General features: G+C 42.5%; 1 protein-coding gene across 5 annotated transcripts in view; it reads left to right on the top strand.

The window, feature by feature from the left end:
* golga3 (golgin A3) overlaps positions 1-23,426 on the top strand; it is a 96,911-nt gene that overhangs the window by 52,772 nt on the left and 20,713 nt on the right. For all 5 annotated transcript variants that reach the window (XM_073051921.1, XM_073051923.1, XM_073051924.1 and 2 more), the window contains exons 9-15: positions 1,149-1,286; positions 2,282-2,443; positions 8,899-9,267; positions 11,720-11,797; positions 12,619-12,882; positions 13,283-13,377; positions 18,675-18,891. In XM_073051921.1, the coding sequence (XP_072908022.1) occupies positions 1,149-1,286; positions 2,282-2,443; positions 8,899-9,267; positions 11,720-11,797; positions 12,619-12,882; positions 13,283-13,377; positions 18,675-18,891 (1,323 nt within the window). The remainder of the gene's footprint in view (positions 1-1,148; positions 1,287-2,281; positions 2,444-8,898; positions 9,268-11,719; positions 11,798-12,618; positions 12,883-13,282; positions 13,378-18,674; positions 18,892-23,426) is intronic.

The raw sequence follows: 23,426 nt of genomic DNA, 5'->3' as shown, positions 1-23,426 counted from the left end.
ATTTCTGCACTCCCCCAAATTAGACTTTAAAGCCGTAAGACACCACCGTTATGTGCTGTTTCATATGACATGGTTGATCATAGTCTTTGACCATAATTATTCTTGGCAAATTTTTCTACAGAAGTAGTTTGCCATTGCCGCCTTCTGGGCAGTGTCATTACAAGATGGATGACTGCAGCCATTATCAATACTCTTCAGAGATTATCTGGCATCATTGGTCACATAACCAGGACTTGTGATATGTACCAGCAACTCAAACGACCATCCACCACCTGCTCCCATGGCTTCATGTGACCCTGATCAGGGGTTCAGGCTAAGCAGGTGCTACCCCTTGCCCAAGGGTGTCTTGCAGGCTAACAGGTGAAAGGAGTGTCTTACACCTCTGTGCCAGCCACCGTAAGACATGGGAGCAGAAGTAGGCCATTCAGCCTATCAAGTCTGCCATTCCATCATGGCTGATTTAGTATTCCTCTCAACACCATTCTTCTACCTTCTGCCCATAACCTTTTACTCTCTTACTAATCACAAACTTGTCAGTCTCTACTTTAATATCAAAGTATTTAATATCAAAATATCAAAGATATAGGAGCAGGATTAGACCATTCGGCCCATTGAGTCTGCTTCGCTATTTCATCATGGTTGATCCATTTGTCCATATCCCCAATCTCCTGTCTACTCCCCATATCCCTTCATGCCTTGACTAATCAAGAACCCATCAACGTCTGCCTTAAATATACCCACTGACTTGGCCTCCACAGCCACCTGAGGTAAAGATTTCCACAGATCCATTACCCTCTGGCTAAAAAAAATTCCTCATCTCCATTATAAATGGATGTCTCTCTGTTCTGAGGCTGTGTCTTCTTGTCTTTGGAGCTTCTGTTGGTGTTTCTGTAGCACTGGGTTTTACAGGATGGGGTTGCTAGCCCCATGCCAAACCCGCCTCCTCTTGCAGCAGGGCTTGGGACTGCCCGTAGCAGAGTTACATATTTAAATTAAAATTATTATGCTTATAAAATAGTTTCTCTAATAAGCTACTGTGCGTGAAACAAAGTAAAGGATGTCTTAAACTTTTTTTTATTTTGGGGTAAGTTTAGTGTTTTCTATAATAAGTGAATCATTGGTAAAAAAAAATAATTTTTAAATCATAGGCTGGTCACATGACTCAAGCAGCAATGCTGGAACATCTGAAAATAGAGAATGTATCTTTGTCCCAACAACTTACGGACACTCAGCAGAAATCCATCAAGGAGAAGGAACGCATTGCAATCCATCTGCAAAATATTGAGGTAAAGGTGGTCACTGAGGAATGCAGTTATTTGCAAAGAGAGTGATGTCTGAGGATTACGTATGATCCTGCTTCTGTTGTTTTTAATGAATGCATTAGATCTGTGGGAAGAGTCAATGTAGCTATTTTCATAAAGTCATAGAAAACTACAGCACAGAAACAGGCACTTCGATCTATCCAGTCCATGCTGAACTATTTAAACTGTGTAGTCCCATACCCGGACCATAGCCCTTCATACCCCTCCCATCCACGTACCTATCCAAACTTCTCTTAAGCATTGAAATCAAAATCACACTCACCACTTGCACTGCCAGCTTGTTCCACACTCTTAACCTTTCACCCTTAACCCATAACCTCTAGTTATAGTCTCACCCAACCTCATTGGAAAAAGCCTACTTGTATTTACTCTAACTATACCCCACAATATTTTGTGTGCCTCTATCAAATCTCCCCCAATCTTCTACATTCTAGGAAATAAAGTTCTAACCTATTCAATCTTTCCTTATAACTCAGGTCATACAGTCCCAGCAACATCCTTGTAAATCCTCTACCATCTTCCTAACGGCAGTGATGGGGGTTTCTGATGATGGATGCTGCTTTCCAGCGACTGCACTCCATGGGGAGGACTTTACCCATGATGGACTGGGCTGTATCCACTGCTTGTTGTCGGATTATTCCTGTTCAAGGGCGTTGTTGTTTTCTTACCAGGCTGTGATGCAGCCAGTCAGTGTGCTCTCCACCACATATCTATAGAAGTTTGTCAAAGTTTTAGATGTCATGCTGAATCTTCGCAGACTTCTAAGGAAACAGCTTCCCTGGTGTTTTACAGGCTTTCTGGCGATTGGAGTCTGGTCTAAGTCATTGTGGAGTAATTATTTTTGAGTGAACTTTGTATTAGAATCTCAGTTAATAAGAGTTCTAAGTGAAGTCTGATCCAACAAGTCTGTGTGATTATTGATATATTTTGACGTTTAAAGCCAATTTGTTTCATGATAGGTTGACATGTTGGACCAGGAAAAGGCTTTTCATCAGATCCAGGAAGCAAAGGCAATGGTGGAAGATGATTTGTCAAGGAAACTTGAGGAGTTTGAGGAAGAGCGTGAACATCTTCAGAAATTGGCTAATTCTGCTTCAGCTTTGGAACGAGATCTTGAGGAGGTAAGATGTTCTGCTTGTATAAAAGTTTCCTGTTTCAGCGTGTATTTTCTGAACCAACAATGTCAATGAGAGTGGTACAAATTTTTTTAATACTGACCTACAAAAGCCATTTGGCAAAGTGTCACGAAATAGATAGATAGATAGATACTTTATTCATCCCCATGGGGAAATTCAACTTTTTTTCCAATGTCCCATACACTTGTTGTAGCAAAACTAATAACATACAATACTTAACTCAGTAAAAAATATGATATGCATCTAAATCACTATCTCAAAAAGCATTAATAATAGCTTTTAAAAAGTTCTTAAGTCCTGGCGGTTGAATTGTAAAGCCTAATGGCATTAGGGAGTATTGACCTCTTCATCCTGTCTGAGGAGCATTGCATCGATAGTAACCTGTCGCTGAAACTGCTTCTCTGTCTCTGGATGGTGCTATGTAGAGGATGTTCAGAGTTTTCCATAATTGACCGTAGCCTACTCAGCGCCCTTCGCTCAGCTACCGATGTTAAACTCTCCAGTACTTTGCCCACGACAGAGCCCGCCTTCCTTACCAGCTTATTAAGACGTGAGGCGTCCCTCTTCTTAATGCTTCCTCCCCAACACGCCACCACAAAGAAGAGGGCGCTCTCCACAACTGACCTATAGAACATCTTCAGCATCTCACTACAGACATTGAATGACGCCAACCTTCTAAGGAAGTACAGTCGACTCTGTGCCTTCCTGCACAAGGCATCTGTGTTGGCAGTCCAGTCTAGCTTCTCGTCTAACTGTACTCCCAGATACTTGTAGGTCTTAACCTGCTCCACACATTCTCCATTAATGATCACTGGCTCCATATGAGGCCTAGATCTCCTAAAGTCCACCACCATCTCCTTGGTCTTGGTGATATTGAGACGCAGGTAGTTTGAGTTGCACCATATCACAAAGTCCTGTATCAGTTTCCTATACTCCTCCTCCTGTCCATTCCTGACACACCCCACTATGGCCGTGTCATCAGCGAACTTCTGCACATGGCAGGACTCCAAGTTATATTGGAAGTCTGATGTGTACAGGGTGAACAGGACCGGAGAGAGTACGGTCCCCTGCGGCGCTCCTGTGCTGCTGACCACCGTGTCAGACCTACAGTCTCCCAACCGCACATACTGAGGTCTATCTGTCAAGTAGTCCACTATCCAATCCACCATGTGAGAGTCTACTCCCATCTCCGTTAGTTTGTGTCTTAAGATCTTGGGCTGGATGGTGTTAAAGGCACTAGAGAAGTCAAGGAATGTAATCCTCACAGCACAACTGGCTCCATCTAGGTGAGAGAGTGATTTGTGCAGCAAATACATGATAGCATCCTCCACTCCCACCTTCTCCTTATACGCAAACTGAAGAGGATCCTGGGTGTGCCTGGTTTGTGGCCTCAGATTCTGTATTATCAGCCGCTCCATGGTCTTCATCACGTGCAACGTCAAGGCAACAGGTCTGAAGTCATTCAACTCCTTTGGTTGTGGTTTCTTCGGTACCGGGACCATACAGGATGTTTTCCACTGTCTGGGTACTCTTCTCTGCTCCAGGCTCATGTTGAAGATGCGCTGTAGTGGTTCTCCCAGCTCAGTCGCACAGGCCCTCAGTAATCGTGGGGAAACTCCATCCGGTCCAGCCGCCTTGCTGGTACAGATCTTCCTCAGTTGACCTTCCACCTGTGCAGCCGTAATCCTGGGCATGGGCAAGGTCTCCTGTAAGTGGCTATTTTCCTGTGAGGGAAGTAAGCCTGGTGTGGATTTCTGCGGTGAGGATGAGATTGAGCTGTCGAACCTGTTGAAGAAGTTGTTCAGCTGGTTCGCTTTCTCCACATCTCCACTTATGTTCGCCCCCCGCTTTGCACCGCATCCGGTGATGATCTTCATCCCATCCCACACCTCCTTCATGCTTTTTTTCTGCAGCTTTTGTTCTAGCTTCCTCCTATACTGCTCCTTTGCCCCCCTTATCTGTACTCTGAGTTCCTTCTGAACTCTTTTAAGCTCCAACCGATCACCATCTTTAAAGGCCCTCTTCTTCTGGTTTAGGAGGCCTTTGATGTGACTAGTGATCCAGGGCTTATTATTGGGATAGCAGCGAACATTTCTAACAGGGACAACTGCAGGATATACTGCAGGATTAAATTGACAATAGCAACACACAAAATACTGGAGGAACTCAGCAGGTTATGGTATTATAGGAAAGATTCTAGTATAGATAAAGCAGTGGCTAATTAGCAGGAGGCAAAGAGTGGGAATAAAGGGAAGCTTTTCTGGTTGACTACCAGTGGCTAGTGGATTTCCTCGAGGGTCTGTGTTGGGACCACTTCTTTTTACGTTATATGTCAATGATGATGGAATTGATATCTTTGTTGCAAAGTTTGAGATGTTATGAAGGTAGGTGGTGGGGCAGGTAGTTTGAGGAAGGAGAGAGGCTACAGAAGGACTTAGACAGATTAGGAGAATGGCAGAGAAATGGCAGATGGAATACAGTGTTATGAAGTGTATGGTCGTGCACTTTGATAGAAGAAATGGAAGGGTCGTCTATTTTCTAAATGGAGAGAAGATCCAAAAAACTGAAGCGGAAGGAGACTTGGGAGTCCTTGTGCAGGATTCCCTAAAGGTTCATTTGCAGGTTGAGTCTGTGGTGAGGAAGGCAAATGTGATGTTAATTCATTTCAAGAGGACTAGAATATAAAAACAAGAATGTTATGTTGAGACTTTTTAAAGCACTGGTGAGGTCCCACCTGGAGTATTGTGAGCTGTTTTGGGCCTCTTATCTCAGAAAGGTTGCACTAAACTGGAGAGTGTTCAAAGAAGGTTCACAAAAATAATTCCAGGATTGAATGGCTTGTCACATGAGAGCATTTGATGCCTCTGGGCCTATATTCACTGGGATTCAGAAGAATGAGGGGATGACCTAATTGAAACCTGTGAAATGCTGTGAAATAATGGATGTGGAGAGGATGTTTCCTAAACTAGGAGAGTCTTAAGACCAGAGGACACAGCCTCAGAATTGAGGGACCTCCTTTTAGAATAGCAAGAGGAATTTCTTTAGCTAAAGAGTTATGAATCTGTGATATTCTTTGCCACAGGCAGCTGTGGAGGCCGTCTTTATGTATATTTAAGGCAGAGGTTGATAGATTTTTGATTAGTTAGGAAATGAAGGAATACAGGGAGAAGGTAGGAAATTGGATCTAGGAGGAAAATTGGATCAGCCATGATAACCTAGCAGAGCAGGCTCAATGGACCTATCTCTGCTCCTGTATCCTATGGTCTGTGGTCAGGCAGATCTATGGAAAAGAGTAAACAGTTGATGTTTCAGGCTCAGACCCGAGGAGGAAGGGGGAAGATGCCAGAGTCAAAAGATAAGGGAAGGGGAAATAGGCTAGGTGAAGCCACTTGGGTAGGAAAGGAAAGAACCTGATAGAACACAAGACATAGGAGCAGGATTAGGCCATTTGGCTCATCAAGTCTGCTTTGCCATTCAATCATGACTCATCCCTGTTCCCCAGCCTTCTCCCTGTAACTTTTGATGCTGTGTCCAATCAAGAACCTGTCAATCTCTGCCTTAAATACACCCAATGACCTGCCCTCCATAGCTGCATGTGGTAACAAATTCCACAAATTACCACCCTCTGGCTCAAGAAATTTCTCTGCATCTCTGTTTTAAATGGACCCCCCCCTCTATCCTGAGGCTGTGCCCTCTTGTCCTAGACTCCCCCACCATGGGAAACATCCTTTTCACATCTATTCTGTCTAGTGCTTTCAACATTCAAAAGATTTCAATGAGATTCCCCCCACCACCCTTCAAAATTCCAGTGAGTACATACCCAGAGCCATCAAGTGGTCCTCATATGATAACCCTTTCATTCCCAAAATCATCCTTGTGAACCGCCTCTGAGCCCTGTCCAATGCCAGCACATCTTTTCTTAGATGAGGAGCCCAAAACTGTTCAAAATACTCAAGGTGAGGCCTCACCAGTGTTTTATAAAACTTCAGCATCACATCCCTTCTCTGTATTTTAGACCTCTTGAAATGAATGCTAACATTACAGTTGCCTTCCTTAACACCAACTCTACCCGTATTAACCTTTAGGGTGTTCTGTACAAGTCCCTTTGCATCTCAGATTTTTGGATTTTCTCCCGTTTAGAAAAATAGTCTATATATTTCTTACTACTACCAAAGTGTATGACCATGCATTTTCCAACACTGTATTTAATTTGCCACTTTCTTGCACATTCTCCTAATCGGTCTAAATCCTTCTGCATCTACCTGTTTCCTTAACAGTACTGCCCCTCCACCAATCTTTGTATCATCTGCAAACTTGGCAACAAAGCCTCTATTCCATCATCTAAATCATTTATATACAGCATAAAAAGAAGTGGTCCCAACACCGACCCCTGCGGAACACCACTAGTCACTGGTAGCCAACCAGAAAAAGATCCTTTCATTCCTAATCACTGCCTCCTACTAATCAGCCAATGCTCTAACCATGTTAGTAACTTTCCTGTCATACCACGGGCTCTTAACTTGGCAAGCAGCCTCGTGTGGCACCTTGTCTAAGGCCATCTGAAAGTCCAAATGTAAAACATCCATTGCATCCCCTTTATCTAACCTACTTGTAAACTCAAAGAATTCCAACAGGTTTGTCAGGCAATATTTCCTCTTAAGGAAACCTTTGTCCTATGTCACATAGTATTCCCTAACCTCATCCTTAACAACTGACTCTAGCATATTCCCAACACTAAGGTCAGGCTAACTGGTCTATAATTTCCTTTCTGTTGCCTTCCTTCTTACTTAAAAAAAAATAGAGTTGCATGGTGCCAGAGGACTGGAAAATTGCAAATTGCAGTCCAATAATTTTTGAAAGCTCATTGCTAGCCTCCGTAATCTCTAATGCTATCTTTCAGAATCCTCGGAGGCAGTTCATCTGGTTCGGGTGACTTGTGTAGCCCTTAGGTCTGTCAGCTTTTTGAGCACCTTCTCCCTTGTAATAGTAGCTGCACTGTCCTCTCTGCCTTCACAAACTACAACATCTGGCACACTGAGTGTCTGTGTTTTTAAGAAAAGCTGTGTCTATTTATTTTCTGGTCCTTAGGGTTCTTCCGGGAGGCAGGAAAAACGAGCAGTCTTAATTCCCAGATTTCAGTTTATTTTAGAGTACAAGCAAATGTCCAAATACTAAGCAAAATAACTCGCTAAGATACGCTGCTAGGAGTTGTGTTGATGCGAAGACAAATGAATAAAGATGGCACCTTTGAAAAATCTATCATCCTTATAGATAAGTAAAATTCCTTAGATAGAGAATAAACTAGTTAATAGGCTACATGATTAAAATAATTGCATCACTCGGGCCATGTGTTAATACATTGCCAGTGAAAAATGAGAAAGGTGATAAACCATTAGTTTAGCTGCTGTACCGCTTTCTGCCTGTGAGTGGGGATGAACCACCACATACTGTGGAAAAATACATGAGTTTGTTACAAGGTACAAATCTTGTAAAAGGTTTTTTTTTTAAACGGTGGTTTCCAACAGAACTTTGATTGGAATTGATATATAGGAGATAATTCGATGGAGGAAGCCAAAATTCAGAAGTGCATTGACTCAAAACTCAAGGCCAGGTCACATCTGCTGGTGGGTCACCAGCTTCTCTGACGGGGCAGTATGTGAGACTAGACAAACACATCCACACATCCTGCACAGCCAATACTGCTGACCTACAGTGGTGTGTTCTTCTCCCCTTGCCTATTTTCTCTACATACCAATGACTGCATCTCAAGTGATCCATCAGTTAAACTGTCATATATTTATATAAACCTCAATCACCCCCCCCCCCCCCCCCCCAGCATTGACAATCAGACTGGTAATACCCAAATTTGGAGATTATTAGTCGGGTAACTTAACTGCTGCAAGGCAGATGCACTGTCAGGTCATGGATATTTTTGATCCCTGGGTTTTTATTTGGAGTTTAGTAATGAGCAAGAAAATTTCATTTATTGATTCTTCACGATTGTTTATTTTAAAGTTTGAATAAAAGACAGATACTAAGCAGACAAAGTAATGGTGATCTAAGTAAGGTGAGAGAAGAAAAATTAAATAAATTCAATATGACAATTTTTGAAAAATCTATCACCTTTATAATTAAGATAACAGAAATTCCTTAGATAGGAAAATCAATTGCACAATTATAACAAGCGGGTAACATTTGGCCAATTAAAATGAAAAGGGTGATAAAGGGGTTATGTAACTGCTACACTGCCTTCTGCCAGTAAGTGTGAAAAATACAAATTAAAATGTTAGCAAAAAATACTATTTTAGTTTTGCATTAATTAAACTACTACCTTTTTTTTAAAAAAAAGTATAAGAACACAACTGATTCCAACAGTACCCATATGGTGATCTATTAATTGTTGCATTTATGAATGTGCTGAAATTGTGTCTCCCCTTCAGGTTAAGTTAACCTTACATCAACGCGAACTCCAGTTAGAAGCTCTGCAACAGGAACAACTGGAGCTTCTAAAGCAGCTCACCAGCTCCCAGGAGGCTTTACACACCAAAGACCAGTCCCTGAATGAACTGCAGGCCCGTTACGATGAACTGGAGGCCCGCCTCTCAGAGATTCAAACGGAAACAAGTGCCAAAGACGACACAATCCAGTACTTGAAAAACGAGAAGATTGTCCTGGAAGTGGCCTTACAAGCTGGAAAGATGGATAAAGATGCACTGGAGGAAGGAGCTAAACGGCTTGAGGAGGGAACTGAAGTGGTGTCTGAAGTTCTAGAACAACTTCGTCAGGAAATTGCTGTCAAGACTGGACAGGTAATAGAAATTTAACAGCTCTGCAAGGTGCCAGGAAGAATATTATCTAATCTAGCTTTTAAAAATAGTTGATAGCAAGTGTTATCTTCTTCTATTTGATGTGCTATCAGGTGATATCTTTTGCCTGAGGTAATGTAGAGAAACTATTGCTAAAAGCAATTATGGTCCTGGGTGTTAAGATCTCTGAGGACCTAACCTGGTCCCAACATATCAATGCAGCTGTAAAAGAAGGTACATCAACAGTTATACTTCATTAGGAACAGATGGTCCATGGAGAGCATTCAGACTGACTACATCGCCATCTGGTATTTGGGGGGGGGGGGGGTGGTTGGAGAGCACTGCACAGGATCGAAGTAAGAGACTTGTAAACTTAGATTCTTCATGGGCACTAGCCTCCTTAGTATCCAGGACATCTTTAAGGAGCGATGCCTCCAAAAGGCAGCATCCATCATTAAGGACCTCCACCACCCAGGACATGCCCTCCTCTCATTGCTACCATCAGGGAGGAGGTACAGAAACCTGAAGGCACACACTCAGGAACAGCTTCTTCTCCTCAGCCATCCAATATGCGACAGCATCAATAAGAGGCTAGGTCCTGGGTCATGGTGGTCCTTAATGATGGTTATTTTTGAGGGACCACTCCTTGAAGATGTCCTGAATACGATGGAAACCAGTGTCCATGAAGGAACTGACTAATTTTACAACTCTCTGCAGCTTTCTTTGATCTTGTGCAGTAGCCCTCTCCTCACCCCCATACCAGGCGGCAATGCAGCCAGTTAGAATGCTCTACAGAAATTCGTGAATGTCTTTGGTGACATACCAAATCTCCTCAAACTCCTAGTGATATATACCACTGTCTTGCCTTTATGGTTGCATCAATGTGTTGGTTCCAGGTTAGGTCACTCAGATATTGACACTCAGGAACTTGAAGTTGCTCACTTCTGATCCCTCGATGAGGACTGGTGTTGGAGGTGTTTGGTGACCTGTTATTTACGGACAGGTCTCAGCTGGTGTGGATCAGAACCCTGACCGTGTCGGATGAACTGGTTTACTCGGAGGGTGAGAAATCTAACCCCGTGGATATACATCTGCAACCCTGAAGTCTTCATGAATGGAACCTGTGTGATCCAGAGTGCTTTGTTGTTTTGAATAGGAGGCTGACAAGAAGTCTCTGTGTTGTATCAGGATGTATGTTTATGGCAGGTAGCGTTTTGACAACAGAGTTGTCATGGGGAGAGAAGCCTCAAAGGACAAATGGACTGATGAAAGGAATGAGGAACGGAGAGATTTACAGATCCAGATAATGGAAGAATGCAATTATGGGATGAAACAATCGGTTTCCTGTTCTCTGTAAAAGTATAGCAGTGCTTTGTTTTGAGCCATAAAATCGAAGCTACTTTCCAACAACTTAACATATGGAGGTAGACTTGCCCTTGTAAATAATAAACATGCTTATAATTTGATCCACTGTAAATTTGTTGTAGTTTGTTGCTGTACATTAGAAGACTAGGCTGAATGGTGCACAACAACCTCATCAGCTTTGCAAGAAGCAAGCGATGTATGAATAGTTGAGCAACAGAGGGTCTGATATGTGTGAGAGGCCGAAGTGGCCATTCCCTGTCATAGTCGCAAGGTGAATGGGAACAAAGCAAGTCTAATTTGTTGAACTGCCCCGATCCTGGAGATACAGATTCCACAAAGGTTTGGCACAAGTGCAAAGTGAATCGAATTCTTGTAGGAAGATTTTTAAATAGTTCATGCTATGAACAAAAAACAAATTGGAATGGGTTCCATTTCCCACATCTTTCATTTTGAGTACAAAAAATGGTCAAGTAAGCTCATTATGGTATTAGCTCATATTAGAAGGTTTTAAGCAGATTAAATATGGTATTTTTATAAATAACGATACTAAATTAATCTTGGGTGGTGGGGTGGAGATAGGTCTCTACCAAACGATGTGTAAGGCACACCTTTGCTCCTTCCCTCCGCTAGCCAGCAGGTTGTCCTTACACATTGTGTAGCCCCTGTTTCGCCCCTTCCTGGTCAGAGTCACATGAAGCCATGGGAGCAGGTGGTGCATATCACAAGTCGTAGATATGTGACCACTGATGCCAGGCAAACAATCTCTGAAGAGTATTGATAATGGCTGGGGGGAGGGGGGGTTGCAGAACCGGGACCCACCTTGTAAAGACACTGCCCAGAAGAAGGCAATGGCAAACCACTTCTGTAGAATTTGCCAAGAACAATCATGGTCAAAAATCAAAAACCATGTTCGCCAATGTCATATGACATGGCTCATAATGATGATGACTAGATGAATAATCAGATTCTGTTGGAGATATTTCACTGCAATGTGGTTAATTTTTTCATTTTTTCCTAAAATTTGGATGATTGTCTCTTTTAGTATTTTTACACAAGACACCAGTTTATACCATTAATTTCCTCTTTATAGGTGGAAAACATGCAACAAGAGAATGCTACTTTTAAGAAACAGACTCAGAAACTGAAGGACCAGCTCGTTCAGCAGAAGGTAAATGTTTCACTGACCTCTGGTCACTCGAAGCTGGCTGGTCAGTAAGTCAGAGGCTCGATGTCTGCGAGTTCACTGGAGGCCCTAATGTGTCCTAGTTGGAGGTCGGTCTGTCTGTGTGAGTGGGAGTTGTGCTTTTGTTGTTCTTTATGTTCTGCTGAATATGGTTCAGTTTAATATCAGAGATTGTATGTAGTATAAAACCTGAAATTCTTACTCTTCACAGATACCCATAAAACAAAAAAACAAAGAATGAAATACAGAAACATCAGAACCCTAAAGCCCCCCAAGCACCAGCAAAAGCATTTACCCTACTTCCCCTCCCCCCACTTCCACCAGCAAAAGCACCAACTCCCCTCCCCCCTCCCCCATGCACCACCACTTTACAAGCAAGCTCTCTTGATCTAGATTCCATCAAAATCTACATCTCAACACTACGGTATCTCGAACAGGCTTTTGCTCGCTAGTGAGGGAGAGAGCGAGAGATCACTCCTGCAACAGCAAGAAGGGAGATCAACAGCCTGCTGTTTCGATGTTACAATCTTCCATGTTGCTTCTCCAAGTCCCTCGACTCAAAGACTGACAGCTTTCACTCACAGTCAAAAAGAGAGAGGGAGGCATGCCCCTGCACCTCCTCATTGTGTTACCTTTTAACACAAGCCATGCAGTTTTCATGCACATGGGATAAATGAATCTGAATCATATGAAACTCCATAAGATATAGGAGCAGAATTAGGCCATTCTTATTCTTATGGAGTTTTAACCTTTCTGGGTACTGAGTAGTGATCTGTCCACTGTTGTTTGGGCACATTTTCCCTCAGGTGATGGTGGAGGCATATCGGCGCGACGCAAACTCAAAAGATCAACTGATAACTGAGTTAAAAACAGCGAAAAAGAAGCTGGAGTCGGCAGTGAAAGAGTTGAAGCAAGAAATTGTCACACTGCAAACGGATAAGAAATCCACTCAAAATGAACATGTGCGGTTTCAGAAGGAGATTTCTCGTGTCCACCAACAAATGACTGATCTGGAAAGCCAACTTCAGTCAGTACAGGAAGAACGTGATGAATTGAACACAGAGCTTCAGGTACAACCTCTTGGTCCTTTAAAGTTATCATTAATAAACTAACTTTTGGGGGGGTGGGGGTGAAGCAGGGTGCGTGCACTCCACCAGGGCCAATGTGTCATGGCATCCAGGCTGGCAGAGACGGGTTGTATTATGGTCGACTGTGGCTTGATGGCACGTGTCTTTGATTCTTATTGCACGATTGTGATATTATTTGTGCTTGCTATCTTGTGTGTGCTGGTGCTGTGTGTGACTGTTGGTACTGTGTTTTGCACCTTGGCCCCAGAGTAACGCTGTTTCATTTGGCTGTATTCACAGGAATTCATGTATGGCTGAATGACAATTAAGTTTGAATTAGATTGAATTATTTTAGTTTTGCCAACAGCCCTTTAAAACTCTCTGACGTTTTACTTTCTAATAGTCGTTGCAGTTTGACAGGAGCCAGCTAATGTCGCTCTCCCAGGAGAATGAAGAGCTTAAGAAGCAAGTGGAGGAGATGCAAGAAGAAACTAAAAAGTGAGGAAAGTCTTTTGTTTAAACTTGATCAGTTCTTGTGGATGTATTTAGTTATACAGCAAATAACATGGGGCAGCAGTGGCCAATACCGACAGTTAACACTTTCTGCCTTTAGACTTCCTAATAAATCCTCTTTCTATTTGTATAACTGTTCCCCCCACAAGCCAGTGTGAGAAATACATCATTGTTCTAGCATTCTCACTACACTCTTCGCATTCAGTTTCCTGAATTAAATTTTAAAAAGAGAGATTTTCTTCAAAATAAGATGAGAATGTGACTTGGAGTTAGAGGACTGTCCTTGTGTGTGAGTGGGAGAGCCTGGAACTGCACCAATTTTATTTTTATTGTATATAGCGGTGCACCATCAGTTTTGTTTATATTTAGTAATTTTTGTTTGGCTGTTTACAATCTTAATTGTTTAGTCTTGATGTGCTGGGTATGTTTAGCACCTTGACCCCAGAGGAACACTGTTTCTTTCAGCTATGTTTATGTACAGTGGAATGATAATTAAACTTGGAACTTGAGAGAGGAAAGGGACTCATTGTTTTGTTACATGTGGTGATCTGCTTTGTGTTTTACCAAGCATTGTGGATGTGCTATGTTGGCACTGGGATGTGTGCTGGCATTTGTGGGCTACCTCCAGCACACCCTTACGTTGTGTTGGTAGTTAATGCAAACGCCACATTTCACTGTGTGTTCACGTGTACGTGTGACTCTTCAGCAACAGGTATACCACTGTGGATACTGTTGGGGGGTTGGGGAGATGGTGTGACCTAGCAGAGTAAAGTCACAACAGTCAGATGACTGGCTCTGTTACTCAGAAGGGAATGGGGAGAAAGAGGTGAGCTGTGGTGATATGGGATTTGTTAGGGGAAGCTTCTGTGGACGAGAGCAAGATTCCCAGATGGTACGTTGCCTACCAGATACCAGGGTCTGGGACATCTCAGATTGAGTCTTTGACATTCTTAAGTAGGAAGGCAGCCAGAGCTGTGGTCCATACGGGTACCAGCAACATGGGTGGTAAGAGTGATGAAGTTCTGCAAAGGGAGCCCAAGGAGTTAGGTGCTAAGTTAAAGGACTGGACCTCCAGGGTTGTGATCTCAGGATTGTTACCCGTGCCATGGGCTAATGAGGTCAGGAAAAGGAAGATCAAAGTGTTTAACGTGTGGCTAAGGACTTGGTGTTGGAGGGAGTGCATGAGATTTTTGGATCATTGGGCTCTCTTCTAGAGAAAGTGGGACAGTACAAAAGAGATGGTTTACATCAGAACTGGAAGGGGACTAATATCCTAGCAGGAAGGTTTGCTAATGTGGCATTTTGGGGAAGATTTCTAACACTGCGCTGTGGGGTTTAAACTAGAGTTGCAGGGGGATGGAACCAGAGTGCCAGAACAGTTAGTGGAGAGGTTGTGGAGACAGATGGACCTCAGACGAAGTCAGGAATCAAAGGATTGAGCATGGTGCGACCAGTGTCCTGATCTGTGTTTATTTCAATGCAAGAAGTGTTGGAGGAAAGGCAGATGAGCTCAGGGCATGGAGCAACACCCGGAATTGTGACATTATAGCCATTAATGAGACTTGGTTGCAAGAGGGGCAGGACTGACAGCTCAGTATTCCAGGGTTCTGTTGTTTCAGACACAAGAGTGGGCGGGATTAAAGAGGGAGGGGGTGGCGTTACTAGTTAGGGAAAATGTTATAGCAGTGCTCAATCAAGACAGACTGGAGAACTCGTCCAGTGAGGCTTTATGGGTGAAACTGAGGAAAGGTATGACCATGTTAATGGGGTTATATTATAGACCACCCAACAGTCCAATTGATTTGGAAGAACAAATTTGTAGAGAGATCAGACTGTTCCAAGAAACATAAGGTTGTTATAGTACATTGGTGATGTTTAACTTTCCACTTATTGATTGGGGCTCGCATATTGTAAAAGGACTAGATGGGATAGAGTTTGTGAAGTGTGTTCAGGAAAATTTCCTTCATCGGTATGTAGATGTCCCAATGATAGAGTGTTAAGGAAGGACACAGCTGGTAACAGAAGTTTGTGTAGAGGACCACTTTACATCTATTGCTCATAATGCCATCAGTTTCAAAGAAAATATGGAAAAAGATAGGTCTGGTCCATGGGTTGAGATTCTAAATTTTAGAAAGGGAAATTTTGATGGTATCAGAAAGGATCTGACAAGTGTGGATTGGGACAGGCTGTTTTCTGGTAAAGGTGTACTTGGTAAGTGGGAGGCCTTCTAAGTGAAATTTTGAGAGTACAAAGCTTGTATGTGCCTGTTTAAAATTAAAGGTAAAGATGACAGGCTTAGGGGTCCTTGGTTTTCAAGAGATATTGGGCCGTGGTTAAGAAAAAAAGTGCATAGCAGATATAGGCAATTAGGAACAAAAGAGGTGCTTAATGGAGTGTAAGAATTGCAAGAGAACACTTCAGATAGAAATCAGTAGTGCTAAAAGAAGGCATGAGGTTGCCCTAGCTGACAATGTGAAGGAGAACCATCAGGGCTTCTACAGATGTGTTCAGAGCAAAGGACAAAATTTGGTCCTCTGAAAGATTAGATGTGTGGAGCCAAAAGAGATTGGGGGAAATCTTCAAGGAATGTTTTTGTATCTCTGTTTATTTTGGAGATGGACCCATATAACCATATAACAATTACAGCATGGAAACAGGCCATCTCGGCCCTTCTAGTCCGTGCCAAACGCTTACTCTCAGCTAGTCCCACCTACCTGCACTCAGCCCATAACCTTCCATTCCTTTCCTGTCCATATACCTATCCAATTTATTTTTTAAATGACAAAATCGAACCTGCCTCTACCACTTCTACTAGAAGCTCGTTCTACACAGCTACCACTCTCTGAGTAAAGAAGTTCCCCCTCATGTTACCCCTAAACTTTTGCCCCTTAATTCTCAAGTCATGTCCTCTTGTTTGAATCTCCCCTACTCTCAATGGAAAAAGCCTATCCACATCAACTCTATCTATCCCCCTCATAATTTTAAATACCTCTATCAAGTCCCCCTCAACCTTGTACGCTCCAAAGAATAAAGACCTAACTTGTTCAACCTTTCCCTGTAACTTAGGTGCTGAAACCCAGGTAAAATTCTAGTAAATCTCTTCTGTACTCTCTCTAATTTGTTGACATCTTTCCTATAATTCGGTGACCAGAACTGTACACAATACTCCAAATTTGGCCTCACCAATGCCTTGTACAATTTTAACATTACATCCCAACTCCTATACTCAATGCTCTGATTTATAAAGGCCAGCATGCCAAAAGCTTTCTTCACCACCCTATCCACATGAGACTCCACCTTCAGGGAACTATGCACCATTATTCCTAGATCACTCTGTTCTACTGCATTCCTCAATGCCCTACCATTTACCATGTATGTCCTATTTTGATTATTCCTACCAAAATGTAGCACCTCACACTTATCAGCATTAAACTCCATCTGCCATCTTTCAGCCCACTCTTCTAACTGGCCTAAATCTCTCTGCAAGCTTTGAAAACCTGCTTCATTATCCAGAACGCCACCTACCTTAGTATCATCTGCATACTTACTAATCCAATTTACCACCCCATCGTCCAGATCATTAATGTATATGACAAACAACATTGGACCCAGTACAGATCCCTGAGGCACACCACTAGTCTATAGAAGTGATTGCAAAGCATCAGAAAGATTATGAATCTTATACTGATTACATAGGAGGAGGTGTTTGCTGCCCTGAGGTAAATTAGGGTGGATAAATCCCCAGGGTCGGACCAGGTGTTCCCTCTGCCCCAGTGTACATCACCAATGTGCTAGGGGTCCCTAGCAGAGATATTTAAATCATCCTTAGTAACAGGTAAGGTACAGGAGGATTGGAGGACAGCTAATGTTGTTCTGCTGTTTAAGAGGAAATTATAGGCCAGTGAGCCTGACATCAGTAGTGGGAAAGTTATTGGGGGTATTCTAAACGGCCGGTTATATAAGTATTTGGATGGGCATAGACTGATTAGAGATGGTCAGCATGGCTTTGTGTGTGATAGGTTGTGTCTAATTAATCATAGAGATTTTGAGGAAGTTACCAGGAAAGTTGATGAAGGCAAGGTAATGGATGTTGTCCACATGAAAGTGAGCAAAGCCTTTGCCAAGATCCAACATGGGAGGTTGGTCAAGAAGGTTCAGTCACTTGGCATTTTGGATGAGATGGTAAATTGGATCAGACGTTGGCTTTGTGGGAGAGGCCAGAGAGCAGTAATAGATGGTTGCCTTTCTGACTGGGGGCCTGTGACTAATGGTGTGCTGCCGGGATTGGTGCTAGGTCCATTGTTGTTTGTTATCTATTATCAATGATCTGGATGATGATGTGGTTAACTAGATGACACCAAGGTTGGGGTTAGTAGAAGACTGTCGGAACTTGCAGTAGGATCAGGGCGAACTGGAAAAATGGCAGATGAAATTTAATGCAGACAAGTGTGTTGTGTTGCACTTCAGTAGAACCAACTGGAGTAGGGTTTACACAATGAACGGTCGGGCACTGAGGAGTGCGGTAGAACAGAGATCTGGGAATACAGGTACATAATTCATTGAAAGTGGTATCATAGTAGATAGGATCATAAAGAAAGTTTCATAAATCAATGTATTGAGTACAGGAAATGGATGTTATGTTGAAGTTGCATCAGACATTGTTGAGGCCAAATTGTGTACAGTTTTGGTCATCTACCTACAGGAAAGATGTAAATCAGCGTGGAATAGGTGGTCTGAAGGTTCAGTTTCTGTGCTGTACTTTTCTGTGACTCTATCACTTCTATTCACTGTTTTGTTTGTGCATCTGAATATCATTTTAATATAAACAATTATTTCCCTCCAGAGTCTTTAACCAATGACTGCAAATAAATAAATAAATACATACATACACAAACCCCATTTCCAGAAAAGTTGGGATATTTTCCAAAATGCAATAAAAACAAAAATCTGTGATATGTTAATTCACGTGAACCTTTATTTAACTGACAAAAGTACAAAGAAAAGATTTTCAATAGTTTTACTGACCAACTTATATATATAGTGTTATCACAAAGAGTCTCTATAATCTTCAACCTGTAAGTTTAGTGCAACTTTGTTATGAAGACTTGTCACAGCATTAATTTTTATCCTCTATTTTTTGGTCATGATTTTGTGGCGAATCAGACTACCTAATTTTGCTCTTATGTGTTATGGTCTTCCTGGAGCTGCATATAAACAACTGTTGGGTTCAAGTAGAATTTCACTCCCCTGATGATGTTTAACTTGGGTACCTCCTCCCCTAGGGGTATCTCTGAACAGAAGACCCGAATGAAGAAACTTGGCACAGATCTCACCACCGCACAGAAAGAAATGAAAGCCAAGCACAAAGCTTACGAAAATGCTGTTGGCATCTTGAGCCGTCGCCTTCAGGAGGCTCTTTCAGCAAAGGAGACTGCTGAGGCAGAGCTCAACAAACTGAAAGATCAGGTCATAGAGGATGGAGGCAGTAATTTTCTGCAAGTATGTTCCTGTTTTTGAAAGTGTATTCGGTTCTGCTAATATGTTAACAGACTAATTTGTAGTTTAATATTTGCGAAAAAATTAGGAAGTAAAAATTAGGAAATTAAAAAATTAAATAGTTATAGAAAAGTACAGCACAGAAACATGACCTTCAGCCCATCTAGTACATGCTGAACCATTTAATCTGCCTACTCCCAGCAAACTGCAATGGGACCATCCCCATAGAAACATAAAAAACCTACAGTACAATACAGGCCCTTCGGCCCACAATGCTGTGCTGAATACGTGGTAACTTTAGAAATTACCTAAGGTTATCCATAGCCCTCTAATTTCCTAAGCTCCATGTGCATATCCAGGAGTCTCTTAAAAGACCCTATCTTATCCGCCTCCACCACTGTTGCCAGCAGCCCATTCCACGCACACTCTGCATAACAAAAACTTACCTCTGACTTCTCCCCTGTACCTACTTCCAAGCACCTTAAAACTGTGCCATCTTGTGTTAGCCATTTCAGCCCTGGGAAAAAACCTTTGACTATCCACATGAACAATGCCTCTCATCATGTTATACACCTCTCTCAGGTCACCTCTTATCCTCCGTCGTTCCAAGGAGAAAAGGCCAGGGTCCTATTTAGCTGTAACATTACCTCTCGGCTCTTAAACTCAATCCCATAGCTGGTGAAGGCCTTCTTAACCACAGAGCCAACCTGCGCAGCGGCTTTGAGTATCCAATGGACTCGGACCCCAAGATCCCTCTGATCCTCCACACTGCCAAGAGTCTTACCATTAATACTATATTCTGCCATCATATTTGACCTACCAAAATTAACCACCTCACACTTATCTGGGTTGAACTCCATCTGCCACTTCTCAGCCCAGTTTTGCATCCTATCAATGTCCCACTGTAACCTCTGACAGCCCTCCACACTATCCACAACACCTCCAACCTTTGTGTCATCAGCAAACTTACTAACCCATCCCTCCACTTCCTCATCCAGGTCATTTATAACAATCACGAAGTGAAGGGGTTCCAGAACAGATCTCTGAGGCACACCACTGGTCACAGACCTCCATGCAGAATATGACCTGTCTACAACCACTCTTTGGCTTCTGTGAGCAAGCCAAATCTGGATCCACAAAGCAATGTCCCCTTGGATCTCGTGCCTCCTTACTTTCTCAGTAAGCTTTGCATGAGGTACCTTATCAAATGCCTTGCTGAAATCCATATACACTACATTTACTGCTCTACCTTCATCAATGTGTTTAGTCACATCCTCAAAAAATTCAATCAGGCTCATAAGGCACGACCTGCCTTTGACAAAGCCATGCTGACTATTCCTAGTCATATTATGCCTTTGCAAATTTTAATAAATCCTGCCTCTCAGGATCTTTTCGATCAACTTGCCAACCACTGAAGTAAGACTCACTGGTCTATAATTTCCTGGGCTATCTCTACTCCCTTTCTTGAATAATGGAACAACATCCGCAACCCTCCAATCCTCTGGAACCTCTCCCATCCCCATTGATGATGTAAAGATCATTGCCAGAGGCTCAGCAATTTCCTCCCTCGCCTCCTACAGTAAGTAGCCTGAGGTACATCTCATCCGGTCCTGGAGACTTATCCAACTTGATGCTTCCAAAAGCTCCAGCACATCCTCTTTCTTAATGTCTATATGCTCAAGCTTTTCAATCTGTTGTAAGTCATCCCTACAATTGCCAAGATCCTTTTCCGTAGTGAATACTGAAGCAAAATATTCATTAAGTACCTTTGCTATCTCCTCTGGGTCCATACACATTTTTCCACTGTCGCACTTGACTGGTTCTATTCTCCCCTACCAAAATACTCTTAAATTTTGAAATCGAGTTCATATACACCAGTTGCACTGGCTGCTCATTCCACAACCCTCTGAGTGAAAAGGCTTCCTCTTGTGTTCCCCTTAAACGTTTCACCTTTCACCCTAGCATAGTGGCTAACACAACACTTATCATACCAGTAACCCGGGTTTATTTCCTGCCAGCTGCCTGTCAGGAGTTTGTATGTTCTCCCCATGACCATGTGGGTTTCCTCCGGGTGCTCCGGTTTCCTTTCACAGTCCAAAGTTGTATCTGTTAGTAAGTTAATTGGTCATTGTAAATTGTCCCGTGATCAGGCCTGGGTTAAATCGGGGGAATTGTTGTGTGGCATGGCTCAAAGGACAGAAGGGCCTGTTCTGCGCTGTATCTCAATAATCAATTTGTACTGTATACACTGCATCGCCATAAAAGTCCACCTGTTCAATCATATCCGTCAGCTTTCCAGTATGACCTTCACATCAACATAGTTGCACCGTGTACTAAAATGTTGAACTTTGAATTGCCATTCAATGTAGAACCCCAGAATTTAGCTGAGAACAATATTAATGAGTGGATCAGTACACTAGAGAAACAAAGGGGAAGCAGGTTTCCATTAATGCACTCTCACTTGCTGAATACTTGATCCTGGAATATTTTTTATTGGCGATATTAACATTGCAGGTCAGTTCAAATAATCTTCAGCAGAATGGCTTTTTGTACCTCTAACTCGGGTATTGACAAAAGCGGTCACCTCAGTTCAGAATCAGACTTGTGATCACTGATGTACAGTGCCTATAAAAAGTATTCACCCCCACCCCTACCCCCCCCCCCCCCCCCGGAAGTTTTCCTGTTTTATTGTTTTACAAAATTGAATCACAGTGGATTTAATTTGACTTTTTTGACACTGATCAACAGAAAATGACACTTCTGTGTCAAAGTGAAAACAGATATTTAAAAAGTGATATAAATTAATTATAAATATATAACACAAGATAATCGATGCATAAGTATTCACCCCTTTAATATGACACATCAAATCATCACTGGTTCAGCCAATTGGTTTGAGAAGTCACATAATTAAATGAAGATCACCGTGTGCAGTCAAAGTGTTTCAATTGATTGTAGTAAGAGTACACCTGGATCTGGAAGGTCCATCTGCTGGTGAGTCAGTATCCTGGTAAAAACTGCAACATGAAGACAAAAGAACACTCCAAGCAACTCCATGAAAAGATTTTTGAAAAGCATAAGTCAGGAGATGGACACAAGAACATTTCCAAGTCACTGAATATCCCTTGGAGTACAATTAAGTCAGTCATCAAGAAATGGAAAGAATATGGCACAACTGTAAATCTGCTGTGAGTGGGCCGTCCTCAGAAAATGACTGACTGTGCAAGAATGGCACGAGCGAGGGAGACCACCATGAAACCTATGGCAGCTCTGAAGGAGTTACAAGCTTCAGTGGCTGAGATGGGAGAGACTGCGCATACACCAACTGCTGCCCAGATGCTTCACCAGTCACAGCTTTACGGAAGAGTGTCAAAGAAAAAGGGACTGTTGAACAAAAAACTCGTGTGAAATCTTGGCTAGAGTTTGCCAGAAGGCATGTGGGAGACCCTGAAGTCAACTGGAAGAAGGTTCTATGGTCTGATGAAACCAAATTTGATCTTTTAAGCCATCAGACTAAATTCTATGTTTGGCGTAAGATGAACACTGCACATAATCAAAAACACACCATCCCTAACGTGAGGCATGGTGGTGGCTGCATCATGCTGTGGGGATGCTTCACTGCAGTGGGCCCTGGAAGACGTGGAAAGTAGAGGGTAAAATGAATGCAGCAAAATACAGGGAAATCCTGCAGGAAAACCTGATGCAGTCTGCAAGAGAACGGCGACTTGCGAGAAGATCTATTTTCCAGCAAGGCAATGACCCCAAGCATAAAGCCAAAGCTACACAGGAATGGCTTAAAAACAGCTAAGTTAATGTCCTGGAGTGACCAAATCAGAGTCCAGACCTCAATCCAATTGAGAATCTGTGGCTGTTCTTGAAAAGGACTGTTCACTTACGATCCCCATGTAATCTGAGAGAGCTTGAGGAGTTTTGTAAAGGAGAATGGGGAGAAATTGCAGTGTTCAGATGTGCAAAGCTGATAGAGACCTATCCACACAGACTCAAGGCTGTAATTGCTGCCAAAAGTGCATCTACTAAATACTGACTCGAAGGGGGTGAGTAATTATGCATTCAAGTATTTTATGTTTAATAATTGTAATAAATTTAGACCAATTTGTAGAAATTTCTTTTCACTTTAACATGAAAGAGTCTTTTCTGTTGATCAGTGTCATAAAAGCCAAAGTAAATCCATAGTGATTCAATGTTGTAAAGCAATAAAACGTGAAAACTTCCAAGGAAGGGTGAATACTTTTTACAGGCACTGTATGTTCTGAAATTCTCTTTCTCCCATGATCAATGCTCCTGTCCAATTCGATTCCTTCTTTTCCAGCCCTTTACCTTTTTCACCTACCACCTCCTTGCTTCTTATTTCATCCCCCCCCCCCCCACTCACCTCGCTTCACTGAGCATCTTCGAGCTTGTGCTCCTTCCCCTCACCTCACTCCATATTTTCCTATCTTTCGAGTCCTAATACAGAGTCTTGGTCCAAAATGTCAGTTGGTTATTCCTTTCCTTAGAGCCTGCCTGACTTGCTGACT

The sequence above is a fragment of the Hemitrygon akajei genome, chromosome 7 (assembly GCF_048418815.1).
Source record: "Hemitrygon akajei chromosome 7, sHemAka1.3, whole genome shotgun sequence".
Classification (NCBI taxonomy): Eukaryota; Metazoa; Chordata; class Chondrichthyes; order Myliobatiformes; family Dasyatidae; genus Hemitrygon; species Hemitrygon akajei.
This window is presented reverse-complemented; position numbering and strand designations above follow the sequence as displayed.